Genomic DNA, 15139 nt, shown 5'->3' on the forward strand with positions numbered 1-15139 from the left:
ATTATAGTGAAATTCCCAAAGGTATTTGGGGAGTGGATGTAGGAGCAGTGGAAGCTCCGAACCACTATAAATCTTCGTGTTTGCGATTGACTGTGCTTATAGCTTTATCTTTACTTTAGCGCATACACTTGTGTGTTTTGTTTTTAATTAGACAAAAAGTTTAAAACACCCAATTCACCCCCCTCTTGGGTGACCATCTCTGGGCAACACTTCCTATAGGACTCAGTACTTTGGCGGCATTTTCTGGGCTAGCTACGATACGATTTCCTCTTTCTTCAGTCATTTTTTATTTCCGATTTTTTTGGACATACTCATACTAAAATTGTATAATCTCGCTGGCTTATAAAAAAAAAATCATTAAAGGATTGGCTTGGGAAGAGTAATTATTCTCATATGTCAATCAACATATAATTTGCTTGAGTCTGGGTCTAAATGAAGGATGGTGGACAGGAAATCAAGGATATGACAAGCATTACTTATTTGATTTCAATGGTGGGGATCCAAAGACAAACCCTTGGTCAACTGTCTCCTAGTTCTTTTTGCTGGGGAGCCAAAAGAAGAGGTCCATGGATTATATGATGCTCGATGCAAAGCACAAGATGGAAGAGAAACGACTGCAACAATTAATGATCTTTGGACTACACTTTGAGATACAAACTGCTTTTCTTTCTAACAAAGAAAAAAAAAGGTTCTTAAAGAAATTACCTCCATCAATCTTATTTTCCTCCTTTCTTTTATTTCGTGGGTAATAAGGTAGATTGAGAAAATTATTTAACTCATAATGGACATTTACTAAATTTCATCATGTGAATAATGAATCATATGCATCAATTATTGGTAATTTGCTACATGCATCATGTTAGATGAATCACAAAGTTTGTCCAATGATAATATATACCTAGATTAAGCCCATATCTAAATTACTTCGGGCTCATCCACCGCCGTCATATGCGCCAGCTTATGTATCCATTTGATTTCCTAAATTAATCCCATACTCTTCAATAACATTATATGCAGATTTGTCAAAATTAGACCTAAATTTCAGAAAAATTCGTTATGTTTTCAAGATCAAAACCTTGCTTCACGTCGATAATAATAATAAAAATAAAGAACTAATGATGAAAGGTTAACATTAACTATATTGCCACTTGAGGATCAATGTGATGGCTTTCATATATAATTTTCTTACACCTTGTGCATCAAATTGGCTGAGTTGACAACATTAGGATGCATGCTTTTGGAATTAACCATGCCATCATGTAACATTGCCCAGAGTACTCCTAACTTGCCAGGGCGCTCTACTGACATTCAAGTTATCCTATGAGTTTAGTTTATCTTTATAGAGAGAAAGAATTAATTTCTTGATGAGATTAACTTTATATATATCCTATAGACCTCTGCTATTTGGATTTGCAAAATCAAACATCATGATTAAATTAGACCACTTGAAGTGATTAGAATCCAACATTCCGTTCTCTTGTCATAATTTTATCCACAATGAAGCTTTATCTAAAAAACAGATATATTTCAATAATATGATTTTCATTTAAATGAAAATTTGGATAAATTACATTAGACTCCTTTAGCAAGTCTTACATGATCTAGGTGCTTTCAATGAATTGATGTCACTGGTGAGACTTATGCCCACCTTGCAAACAAGGTAATCTGACTAAAAGTGGAGGGTGGTTACAATTTGTGAAAAAAATGCATGTTAAATAATTTTTAAACTTTAGTTTGTTTAAATCGTTTATGTTTTGTTTGCTGCCCTTGTTCTTTTAGAAAGATTGCGAACAAAAAAGATCTTAAAAACTTCCAAAGCCTGCTCTCTCATCCAATTATAGAGGACGGAATATGAAGAGGGCCTTCATGCTGTTTGTAATAGGTTACTGCTGGTGATGATGGGATTCCAACAATTTACAAGCCATATCATCTAGGGTTGTTGTTGCGGAAAATCTCAAAAGAGCTCGACATCTTTGGGCTAAATGGATTATATTGGAAAGAGACTATCTTAAGGTTGATAATAAGAAGAATAAGAGAGAGGGCTCTCTAATAAATGGGATGGATATGACTAAGGTTTTGGTTTTACTTCTTAGCTTGTTTTGCTATTTGGGCTTGTAATTTGTGCCTCAAAGATAATTATCCTCTCCTCTATCAAACTCTATCATATTCTCGTTTCATACAAACTCTGATTATAAGTAAATAAACTTTAAGGTTTGCTATTTGATTGCATGAACTTTGACTGATAGAATATATCTTTATTGCTTAACAATAGCTTTTTTAGGGTTTCATTGCATGCTTTCTTCTTGGTCCTATCGTGGTTGTGATTTCAACACCACTAATTACATGATTGATATTTGCTTGATAGTGAGTCAAGAAAATAGGCTCAATCCATTCCTTGGAACTCGGTCAAATCAAAATTATGCTCCATGGCAGCCCCTTGTTTGATGACTGGAGACTCACACAAATGATGAGAGTAAAGAGTAAAGATTTAACTACAATATCTTGGTCTGTGCTAAATCATACCACAAGTTTTCAATACCGTTATCCTCTTGCACCACGATTATATCAGCACAAGGTATTTCATCTTTTAGTGCTGGTACAAGGTACCATACCAATACTTCAACCTTTTGTGAAACCTCTACAATGTCCATACAATTATGGAATATTTTAGGCTACTCAAGATTGAATATTGATAGAATTGCTGGTTAGTTTTGTTCAGTTGGTCATGCTACAATATTCCCTAGTTTCTACTATTTGTTTCTAATATAAAGTTATCATTATTCCTCATTGGATGAGCTTTACATCTAACCAATAAGATAAAACTTCATATATGTCACTTGGATTTTAAATTTCCACAGTACAGCTACTTTTTTTTACCTAGTAATGTCTGTACCATGAATTCAATACCAATGTTTAAAGTATTGATGTCTGATTTAGCTAATCATACGAACCTATTTAACCCTTCTCGTTGAAGCTTTCTCAAGTCATAGTTGTGCTTGATGTTTGCCTCGTATCATAAAATGATGACAATGACTATTCTTAGATTGTCGCAATGCTTCAACAAGCTCTCTTAGTAAACATGCAATTTAATTCCTGGCTAACCAGTGGACCAAATTAACCTACATAGACATTTTGTATGATTATTAAAATAATTTGTAATCATTTTTATTATTTGGTAAACAACTAGGGTTATGTCCACAGGATTTCAATCCACGGAATGACATCTTTCTTCTCAATGCTTATACTACTAGCCCATTGTAGTTGTTGGGAAAAAAACTAGGCTATAGTTGTTCTGTTCATTGATTTTGCTTTTTTTTATTTATGTCAACTTAGCTAGATGGATAGATGAAATATTATTTATATGGTCATGAAATTGATATCGATCAATAATCATTTATTTGGAGAGCTCTTTGTGCATATACTCCTATGCTTGCATTCAGTTTTAGATGGATGGTTGGGGAATGGAGGACCATTAGTGTGTTAAATGACCCCTAGATCTCTACAGTTCCGTGGTATATGACTTGATGGTCGTCGAAGAAAGAAGTAGAACAAACAACTCATCGATCAGTGCTTTGGAGATAAGCTTAGCTCCCAAGTGTTTTTCATTGTGATTCTGTTGGAAGACTCGGTAGACTTTTAGATGGAAAGGCTCCAGAGGACTAAGAGTCAAAGTTAGGGAGCTTTACTCTTTATTCAGTGATTCTGCAGGGCGTTAGAGCGATGCATGATGGGTGTGGAAAGTAGGAATTCATCCAAAAGAGGCATTGTTTCTTTAGAAACTGGTTTGGAATCGATTACCATACAAAAAGATTCTTCACTATAGAGGTATTACTTTTCCTCTTTTTGTGAACACTGTATGGAGATTGAAGAATAAGTTGATTATGTATGACTCAAGTGCCCCAAAGCTATGCAAATTTGGAGACTGGCCTTCAGCTATTTTGTCTGTATCCTCCCACCCTTGGAACTTGGAGGTTTTCATCTAGACAGGTAGATGATTGGAGGTCAATTTTATTATGCTACACCACTTATGGTATATGGTTAGCCAGTAACAAAAGGCTCAGGAAAAAAAAATCAGCAAAAGCCTTCTAGTTACTATGTTGAGAGCATTACAACATGCCTCTGACTTCATACAAGCTGGATCATCGGAGGTGTTGATAGGAGTTAGAAAAATCCAAGGTTCCCCGCAAGCATCTCTGCATCCCATGTCGTTTATTTCACTTAGGATTCTCCATTTCCAGCTTTCTCAAAATCAATTTCGATGATAATACGAAGAATAGAAGTACAATTGATGGAGTTAGTTTTGTTATTTGGGACTCTAGGTTAGTGATTATTGTAGCCGGCGGCTCTTCCATTTATGACATGGTAGTCCCACTGGTTGTAATGACAACTATATAAGATGGTTTGATTTATGCCATCACAGTTTTACATGTAGATCATATTATATTGGAAGAGGACTACAAGACTATTATTTTTTGGATTACCTTTGAGGCACATGATCAGAAGCTTATTTATCCCTCAATGATGGATATTTGGAAACTTAAATCGTGCATCACCTCATGTATTGTCACGCATGTTTTCAGGAAGGATAATAGGATGACAGACTGAATAGCTTCTTTTGTAGTAGACCATACTGGATCAAAGTTGTGAAAAATTTTTATTCTATTGAGAAACTTTTAAAAAAAATTTGCGACTAATTTGAGTGGATATATTTACTCAAGAGTTTTGTAAAGCAGCTGAATCAAGTAAAAAAAATTTATTTAATCTTGTAGGTATTAAATTATACAACTTAAATGGGTGCAATTATGTTTTGGCATAGGAAAATATCATCAATTCTTTACAGCATGAAAGTAGAAAGCGGAAAATATCACCTCTCCAGTCAGGCGGGTTCAGGCAAGTCGTAGTAATAAGCTGGAAAACGTTAGGTTATTTCACAACAGAAAAGAGAATTTTTTTATTTAGTTTTTATTCGGCCGGACAAGGAAAGAAAAGAGCAAAGAGAAGGGGGCGAGAGCGACACACAACGAGGCAGGGAGAGAGAGGGAGGAGAGAGAATCTCCCTCGCTCGTACGTGCCCCTGATCGGATCTTCGAGTCCTCGTCGTATTCGGAAACTATGCATTACTGAGAGAAAACCCCCGAAAACCCTAAGCCCCCCTCCCTTCCCCTCGCCGGAGCTCCCGATCGGAACCCTAACCCTAGCTTCCGCCAGCCCCTATGGCCTTCGCTGCCGATTTCTCCTCAATCCCTCACTCCCCCGGCTCCGCCCGTCCCTCCCGCGGCCCCTCCTTCCCGTGGACCCACGTCCTCCGCGGCGATCCCGAGCCCGCCATCGCCGTTGCGTCCCCCTCATCTCCCCCGCCTTCGGCCGCCGCGATCCTCCCGCCGGAGCCATCCGATCGCTCCCCTCCGGTGCCATCCGAGAACGTGGCCTCATCGTCCGGCACCGTTCCTCAGTCCTCGATGCCATCGGATGAACCGGAGCACGGGTGCAACGGTAATGCTGCGGCCTCCGCCTCCGTCTCCTCCTCCTCCTCCTCCGCCGCCGCCGCCGCCCGAGGGAAGAAGCCTGCTTGGCAAAGGCCATCCAACGGCTCGATCGAGGTTGGTCCTGTCATGGGGGCGGTGTCCTGGCCCCCTCTCTCCGAGTCCACCAAGGCCTCCCCCAAATCGTCATCCCCCAATACTCTCAAGGGTTCTTCCGATGGAACAGTCTCTGCTCCCCCTGTAAGATCTCTAAACTTTCTTGAAATTTCAATAGTATTTCAGAAAGAAACAAAAAAAGTCGAGATCAATAGCGATGCATGCTCTTCTTTTAACTTCATATGTTGGTTTGTGTATATATGCATACAATCTTTTGGAATTAGGGGCCCGTGATATCAACTCCTCCGAGGCCGAATTCGAACAATATGAACCTGAATTCGACCACAAACCATGTCGCTTCTCCTGTTCGCCAGAAACCCAACAAGCGTGGTAGTGGCAGCGGAAGTAGCAGCGGTACACCGGTCAATGGTGCGCCGGCACTACAATCTCCGCCGCCGGCTTCGGCAGCGGCGACTCAGATCACTCCAGACAGAGAGACCATCCCAGAACCATCTCCCGGAGACCTCCCCAGCAAGAGCAGCGGCAACAGCAACTGGGACCGTGGCACCAGGGGGGGTGGTTTCGCACCTCAGCAACATGGTTGGAATGATCACCATCGGGGTTACGGCGGCAACCGGCGGGGTGGCGGCGGCGGGTCCCACCGCGGCAGCTTTGGAAGCCGACGCGATCAGGATCGCGGGAGCTTCGTGTGGGGTCCTCGGGGTTTTGGCAGCAGAGATGCCAGCGCGCAGCAGCGGGGTGTGCGACCGTACCCCAGACCGCCTCCGCCACCGTTTCTCAGCCCACCGCCCCAGGTCCGACCTTTTGGGAATCCTGTCGGCTACCCTGGTGAGTTTCATGCACTCTCTATGGTTGGTTCGTGGTAATATATCCTCCCATGTGGCGTTGAGATTCATTGTTTATAACTGCGATCTTGGTCTCCTTGTTAGATATGCCTTCTCCTGTGTACTATGTGGCAACACCCCCACCTCCTGAGACTCTCAGTGGTTTGCCGTTTATTGCTCATCCAGCAACAGCACCTCCTGCAGTGTTTTCCCCAGCGGCGATAGATCCTCAGCGCGCTATGTTACTGAAGCAGATAAATTACTACTTCAGGTGATTCCCTAGTCCATAAATGTAATCTTTCTAGTGACTCATGAAGTATTTGTTTAAGTTAGTATTTCTTCTTCGTTTTTCTTTTTTCGTGCAGTTCTGATAATTTGTGCAAGGACATTTACTTGCGGCGGAACATGGACGAGCAGGGCTGGGTTCCTATAACCTTGATTGCTGGTTTCAACAGGGTGAGTTATTTCGGAACACTTACTGTCCTGTCCTATTGTGCACGCAGGTGCGTGTTAGTGTTTTTTTGGCCTCTTTGTTGGAAGTGCTGTGGTTTATAGTAGAAGCTTGCTTTTTTACAGATTTTAGTATGTATGGCCGTTTATGAGACTGAACTTCTTTTCAAGCTCACCTGCACCACTAATCTTTTGATATTAGTGTATAATATATGGATGTGTATGCGTATGCTACCAAGAATGAGTGAGAACGAAGCAGGAATGCAACATCATGCACTTAAGTAAGAGGCATGAGTAGGTTAGACCTTAAGGTGAACTCTTATGAGTGAGAAAAAATATATAGAGCAAATGAAGTCGTAGCTTGGAAACATGACTTGGAGACGGCACAGACCGAACTCCAGTATTTGCTTTAGATGGTCTTGATTGATTCCACTCTTGAATCTTAAGATTATTCGACTCTCTCCCTCGATGAGTTCTTCCAACTTGTTGAACTTGAAGACTACTCATTATACATACACACAATATGACAGATAGATCATGACAATGGGAATTATATGCAGTCATGCATGAGTGCACAACGGAACTTGCATATGTTTGTCCTTAGATCCATCACCTCAGTCTTTTGTTTTCTGGACCACTGTATTCATTGGTCATCACAAGGGCCATCTCATCCCATATAAAGCTATTCATAAGGTGCCACAGTCAGCACTAAGAAAGGATGTTTAAGCTGACTCCTATGGCTCATATGCTGACTGATACATTTGTTTGCTCTTGTGAATTTTGCTTATGACCATCAATCTGCAGTTCTATTTCTTTATGCCCTCGAATTTGGTTCAAGGAAAATTATCAAATACATTGCATGAGGAATAACTAGTTCCAGTAGCATTTGTTCATCAGCTGATCTTGATTCATCGGTTCTGATTATGCAGGAAAGTTAGCAATAGGCTCAATATAATGGATTTTTAAGAACTCAACCACCGATCTTTTGAGCAAAGGAACTTCTGCTTAGTAAAAATTGTTGTCTGTTTCACCTACCACTTCAGTTCATGAAAGAAATCATATTTTCATAAATTCAAAATTCTTTGTTACATTGACCAAAAACATTAGAACACATGTAAAAAAAGGGCATGTGAGAAAGGTCACCTATCAGAGCGAAAATTTTTTGTTTATCAGTGAGTTGGTTGGTAGTTAGACTGGGAATGAGAGTACGTTCTGCTTTTTCTATTTTGTGCTAAAATACTTTTTAATTTTTTTCTATTAAGAATATTTTAGGATTATTTTTGGTACTAATCAGATGGTTGATAGTTATTTTGGAATATGATTATGCTTTGCTATTTACATAACTTCAGTTTTTACTGAGTGCTACAATAAATTGCTATTTCCTTCTGTTAAGGGTCTCTTGGGATTCTTTTGGAATTAGGAAGGTATAACATTAATTTTAGGATTGTTTAGTGTTTGTGGTTGATAGGCTTGATTTGATGGACCAAATAAACTATAATGAGTCCCTCAATCTAGTAATGGGAGCCAGCCTTTGTTACCAGACTACATTATCTTAGGTCCGCTGCTTGCTCAGGAATTTTTATCTTGTGCGCATACCTGCTCCTATTTACACTTAAGGTGCATCATACACTTCTTTGTAACCTAAAGTTTGCATCGTCTGGAAGAAAGTAGTTATACTAAATTTACTAGGATGCAGTTATACTAGCTTTTCCACTTGTTTACATACAGCTTAGCCACATGTAGTTCTTTGTCCAAATCTTTGGCCATTGAGCCGTCTTTTGTAAAAGAAAGTCATCGACCTTTTTATGTTATACTAGAGCATCAGAATGCATTAACTTCCCATATAAATTAAGGATTTTTCCTTTTTAGGGTGGTGGTGCTGGTTTGAGTGTGTCACCTTGCTTACCTATGGATTTGAGATAGATATTATAGAATTTTATTAAAATTATATGCTATAAAATTATAGTGTATGCTTTTTATATGTTTTATAATATCATAGTTTCAGTTTGAGAAAAATCAAATCACACACCCTGTGATTTTATACAATACAAAATACATAAATATTGCAGAGCATGTATTTTCTTAGCTTGATTTCTTTTATTTCTGTTTGTTTGACTGTCTGATTTATTTTGACCAAAGTGTTGGGAATTTGGACCAAAAAAGTGCAAACCACCAAAATTTTGAATCCAAAACATGATTGGGTTAACCAAAATCAATTTGTCAAACCTTGTGTTACACCCGTAAACATCTCCTTGTTTGTGTTGTGTCGTCAACACTTGTATGCATTTTAAGAAATATTAACAATTATACTGGGTTTAGATGCTGATTACGGACAGCTTTTCTTACTACATATATATTTTTTAAGCATCTGATTGTATACATTAAAATGAATGATTTAGGAGAAGTCCAGCTATTACAAGCAACCTCTTCTTCTTTAAAGAGTGGCCTTAGTACTAAAATATATGGAATATATGGTAAACTGGATCATAAAACAGAGATTAAAAAGAAAAAAAGAGAATGAATGATTTATGGACAGATTGTTGTTGATATTTTTGATATCAAAAAGAAGATTATCATTGATTGGCCTGATATTTCCTGCATTTTTCCTTTCTTTCTTCTTGTAACACACATGATTTATGAGCACTTAAAAAATATTATATGATAAACCTAACAACAAATCTGTCTTCTTCCTTACAGATCATATCCAATTCTAAATCCTAAGAACCCAAATTTGCTATTTCAAATCAAAGTTTTGCTCTTGCTGTTCAAACCTCATCCATATATGGTATTAACATTTTAAAAACAGTGATTTCCTGCAAGCACCATTTCCTTTTCATGCATCAAACCACTGTTTGGGTTCCATGTGTAGTGGTTCAAGGAATTGGTAAAAATTTGCTTGGATTGGCTCTAGATTGCATACGATGCTCTTGAGGTAGAATATCATGCGTCTTACTTGCTTATATGGATTAGAAAAATAAGAAAAGCTTGTTTAGAAGAAGTTGCTTGGGCAAATGTTAGCAACATCTTGATTATGATTGACTAGCTTATTCAATAATATATTCTACAACAAAAACATTTCCAAATGTTTTGAAGGTCGAATACTTCCATTATGTTTGCAAATACTGCAAAGTGGAAATATCTACTTTGTTAGAGGTGTGCATGAGGCTCAAGACATGCTCAGGTAAAACCTGAACACCTTGCCTACCTCAAGGTGAGGTGGCCTCATCAAGGCACTTAAGAAGCGCTGCTCATTGGGTGACGAGGCGCAGAAAAGGTGTGCCTTTGTGACTGTGCCTCCTGTTTGTGTGTGTGACAATGACCGGTTGCTATTGGATTGTGTGCTGTGTTACATTTTGCTGGGTTTGTGACTGTCTAAGTGTGGCAGAGATTATTATGGTGCTTCCATGTGTTTTTTGTGCATGTCATGTTTGTTTCTGTTGTACAGCAGTCGTACTTGTTAAAGAGTTGCTGATATTGGGGGGATCCTGCATTTTACATTATTGTATATAATTTGGTTTATCTTCATGTGAAAAAACTTACAAACCTAAGTACGAAGACAAATGAAGTGCTTTAGGTCAATATTGATGACGTAGAAATTCCCTAGTGTGGTTGCATTCATTCTCTGGATTTATTATGCACAAAATAGCTAAATACGCAAAGTGCTTCACTTGCTCTATAATCTCACTCCCATGCCTAGACTTTCTTATGGAAGTTCTACTCCTCATTATCATTTACGCACATATTGAAACCTTGCATGCTTGTAATTAAGTTTGCATCTTTTAATCAGATTTTCTTATATGAGGGCTCCTTAAATCCTTATCTGAGCTACTCTTCCTATCTGGACCAATCCCATATATTACATATGCGAAAGTGTAATTCCATTTTGTTGTGCATCTGTAAACATCTTGTAAAAAGTTTTCCAAGTTGCGAAACTGTTTGCATTCTCTTTCTGCAATTATTGATACCACATGGCTGCAGTTTTTACATGCCAATTCAGATTGTTTCTTCTATCATTGTATCTTAGTTACCATTTTGACGTCACTAAATCATGGTCTCTTACATTGTTAAGAGAAACAACAGTAATAGAAAACTAAAATTGGTTATTAAAACACTAAAATTGATAGTCACTTACTCAGAACTGCTCTGTACCCATTTATAGATAAGATCACAGATTTATTGTAATGTTGTACTCAAGGATAGCTTTTCAGCTTTTTCCATATATTTATTTATTTTTAAGATTTAGTGGTAATTGGTTTTTATTATACAAGTCTGATGAAGTTGAGGTTTTGTTTGCTAGATTTGTAATGCCATTAATGTAATTTTAAATTTTTTAGCTTCTAGCTAAAATGGTATCTGTAATCTTGAAAGCCAACTTTATGGTATCCTATGGTTTTTTATGTATCATAGTGAAATCTCTACCTGCAGCTAGATTGAATGAGGGGTCATTTGATCATTCTGATATCCATGTATGCCCATAATTCTGGCTTTATATAGTTACCAGTAAATCATTCAGTCTTGTCTCTATGAAGGTATAGCCTACAGATCTCCCAAAATGTCTCCATTGCAGCCGTTTTTGTAGTTAGGAGTGGGTGCTCTTTTATCACACGAAAGCCAAAAATCTTATTCCCAGCTTAGACCAATGATAATTAGACTTCAGATATCATCGTCTGTAGATCTCACGGTCCTTCACAGGACTTGGAAAGCATGTTTTTCAATTGCAAATGTCCTTGCCTTGTTCAAACTTAAAAGTAATTACCTAATTAAGAGTCTTATGTTTATTTTAGTGGCAACTTTTAATCTATCTATTTGTTATGAACTTTTCATGGCCTCAATTGGGCATCTGTAAATTAGTCTCTTTTGGTTTCATTTACCTATTATAGGGTATGGACCTATCAAAGTTGTCTGGCCTGAACATTGCTAGGCCACATGCTTGGCTACGGCAGCTGTAGAACCATGTGAAGTAGTAGGTATGGACCATATTGCAGCTCCGTGGCTCGTTTTTGAATCTAAGCATAAGTTGTGAAGATGCTAATGTTGATGGAGCACAGGATGAATACAAGTACAGGACAGAATCCATTAAATGTTGCCTAATAGAGGCATTCTGTTTAAGATGGTTACTGAACCATAAAATCATGTAACTAGGTTTTGCATTTTGCAACTAGGGTGATTTCTTTTTCATTGGTACATGCACTTCTCTGCTTGATTTTGTTATTTTTATTAAGTTTGGGAAATCTCCATTTCTATCTTATGTATGTTCGTGCAATGTTGTGCAGGTCAAGCAATTCACAAATAACATACAGTATATTTTGGATACCATACGGCTGTCGGATGTAGTGGAAGTACAGGTATATTTTTATTTAATTATTTTATTAAAATTTGATTAGGTTCTAATAGTTGTTTTCCACTCAAAATAGAATGTCATATAACAAGCTATTAATTTGTTAAATGCAAATTATTTCATCTACTACTAATTAGTTTGATTACTTTTACTGGCCCTGTTGATGTGCTACTGTATAAAGAGAAGGGTAAGAAGTAGAGCAGTGGAACATGAAGGATGGCTTGCTTTCACGCTAAACATGTCATTATCCTGAATCTAATCATTGGATCTTTTTCTCTTTCTTGTCTTCGGTTTCCTTTTCAAATTAACTAGTCAGCTTCTCTTGCAGGACCTTATCTTTTCTTCCTCTCATTTTACTACCATTCATCTCCCTTTTCACTCTTACACATACCTTGACACAGGGTGAAAAAATAAGGAAGCGCAATGACTGGATGAATTGGGTGCTGCCCCCATCTCCCAATCATTTTGGAACTGTTCCTGGCCTGCAGTCACCAGCAACATCAGACTACGATACCCTGGTGGCTCAGTTGCAAGCTGTTGAACTTGAGGGGGCATCTAACCACAATAGCATGAGGGGCTCAACTCATACTGAGGTAGTTCTTATTAGATCAGCATCTGGGAATTTGAATAACCAGTTGCACGTGGTGGGCGATCTTAGTGGAGATGGAAATGGGCAAGTCACTGGACACATAAATTCTGATTATTCCAAGTCAGGAAGAAGTCTAGTCAGGAGCGACACATTATAGGAATCTGTTTTCGCCAGAGGAAGGTTAAAACGTGAGGGAGGGAGTCAACAGGAGAGGCAAAGTTTTATTTTGCCAGGTAAGATACTTGCTTTGTCCAAACATGGAAGTGTTGCTTTCTCAGCTAAAAAATTATTAAATAAAAAATGAAAATAAAAAAAAAGAAAGTGGAAGATGGAAAAAGAAAAGAAAAGAAAAGAAAAGAAAGACGAAGGTAGCCAGAGTTACAAGTATGAGGTCATAATTTTGCTTGGGTAGAGTGGTGCTTGCTGATGGTGATATCTCATTACCATGCTTGGTCACTGGGCTGTCCTTAAACTGTTGTCTTAAGGTCATCTTTTTTGCTGTGAACCTCCATTTTTTGGGGAGGATTTTAACTTCATCATTTTGGGATCTGAGGGCTGGAATTCATAACATATCTGCACTTCCTTGAGGACTTTTTTTCTTTTACCCTTTCTGTTTCGGTACATCAGAACATATTCTCATATATATAGAGTTTTTTTTATTAGTAGTTAAAGACTTACTGCATGAGTACTTGGTTATTGCGTTTAACAGTGCATGTCTCTATTAATAACGGTTGGTCTGTTTGCTTTTATAGTTAAAATATGGAAGTTCTGGTTTATGTGCTTTATGGAGCAAGCAGAGGTTTCCTGAATTATCTTTCTTGAATTATCAGCACTGGGTATGGGTTTTCCCTGTGTTGATTACAGTAGTTAAATCTTTTTTGGAACTCTAGCCGGATGGTATGATGTGGTCAGATGTTTCCTGGGCTAGTAATGGGTTGTCTGCATCCTGACACTGGTATCTATAGATGATTTTCCCGAGAGTGCATTTGGACCGACAGCAAAGTCATGATCTTCTGACTTTAATTAATTTCTGACATCAAGAGTCAGGTTTTACGGGTGTGTGTACTTGAAGTTAGCTCGCTGAAATCATAGAATTGAAATTTTTCATATTTACAATTTAATAGATTCATAAAAATAAATAATGAATAAAAATAATGAATCTGTGTTCTGTCATGGTAGTTCACCCTGATGACCCCTTCTCCAGTTCTTGGGCAAAAAAAAGAACAGAAAAAACACAAAATAAACCGGTGAAAAGGATAGCTATGGTTGTGGGATCGAGGTACCTAGAAACATAAGTTCGATGTTTGTCTTTGTAAATTCTTCTTATAATGGGATCTAGGCTGATGGGTTTGTGGTTGCACGGTTTTAGTTTAGAATTGCAGTTTCATGACCGGAATCAGATGGGAGTCCCAACCTTTCTTATGTGAGGGTGCTTCGGATATGGATGCAGTAGCCTAGTATGGTCTGGTCAAACAATGGGCTTTCCTGCTCTGCGACTCGAGCAAGGTGTACATTTAGTGGTGTAAGCTAGTTGATGAAAAGGGGAAAAAAAGTTAAAAGAGTTGCTGTTTAATTTGTGAATATTTCTTTTGTTTATTTCTTTTTACCATCCATTTGCATAGAAGTTGTGTGAACGTGCATGGTCCTGCAGACAAATGGATTACTACCATCTGAACCATGCTAATGTTTTGCCTGCTCGAGCCAAGAGACTTAAATGGGGTTCATGTGCAGCATCTCCTCTACCATGACGAGGGATGCCAACCATGGAGCTAACAACTGTTGGCAATCTGCAGGTCAGGGATGTATACTGTAATGGTCAGCTTCTCTAATGCTGGTCCATGGATGGGAGGTTTGATCAGGTGTGATTGGGGGGAAAGAAAAGAAGAAAAAAACAAAGCTATATGTTTGAGGTACAAATGTCTATGGTTGGCAAGGCAAAAGCTGCTGGATTTTTTGCCTTTCACCAGCCTGTATACTCGTGCCTCCTGTTGCTGCCCTGCTGCCTAGTGCGGTTGTTTGTTAATAAAGAGGGATGCAGGGGCATGCAAGTGAACTGTAAATTAGGAAAGTTTTACTTTCTTTTAATGTCTGTCTGGATGATTCTGCTCCAAAATTTTATTGGATTTGTAGATTGGGCCCATTCAACCAGTAAAACCATAGGATTACAGGCGCCTGAATTCAGTAAGATTTTTAGTCCAATTATCCAAACAAGTCTTTAGTTGGAAAGTTATCTTGTGGACGCTAGTTCAAGATGATACGCTAAAACTACCCTTCTTGCTCTACTCTTGGCTCAGGCAATCAGTATACTTCCAGGATAGCAGCCCATGTGGCATGACAG

At 38.4% G+C, this 15139-nt stretch overlaps 1 protein-coding gene across 1 annotated transcript; it reads left to right on the forward strand.

Annotated features, from left to right (window-relative positions):
- The first annotated feature begins 4929 nt into the window (after positions 1-4929).
- Positions 4930-13478, forward strand: LOC103721144 (la-related protein 1C-like). The gene is made up of 6 exons (XM_008811214.6): positions 4930-5723; positions 5864-6428; positions 6530-6695; positions 6790-6880; positions 12148-12219; positions 12614-13478. The coding sequence occupies exons 1-6, from the start codon at positions 5214-5216 to the stop codon at positions 12956-12958; spliced, it is 1749 nt and encodes a 582-aa protein (XP_008809436.3). The 5' UTR covers positions 4930-5213; the 3' UTR covers positions 12959-13478.
- The last annotated feature ends 1661 nt before the right edge of the window (positions 13479-15139 follow it).

Source organism: Phoenix dactylifera, chromosome 6 (genome assembly GCF_051530095.1).
Source record: "Phoenix dactylifera cultivar Ajwa chromosome 6, Ajwa_hap1_PhDact_Kaust_v1.1, whole genome shotgun sequence".
In the NCBI taxonomy this organism is placed as follows: domain Eukaryota; kingdom Viridiplantae; phylum Streptophyta; class Magnoliopsida; order Arecales; family Arecaceae; genus Phoenix; species Phoenix dactylifera.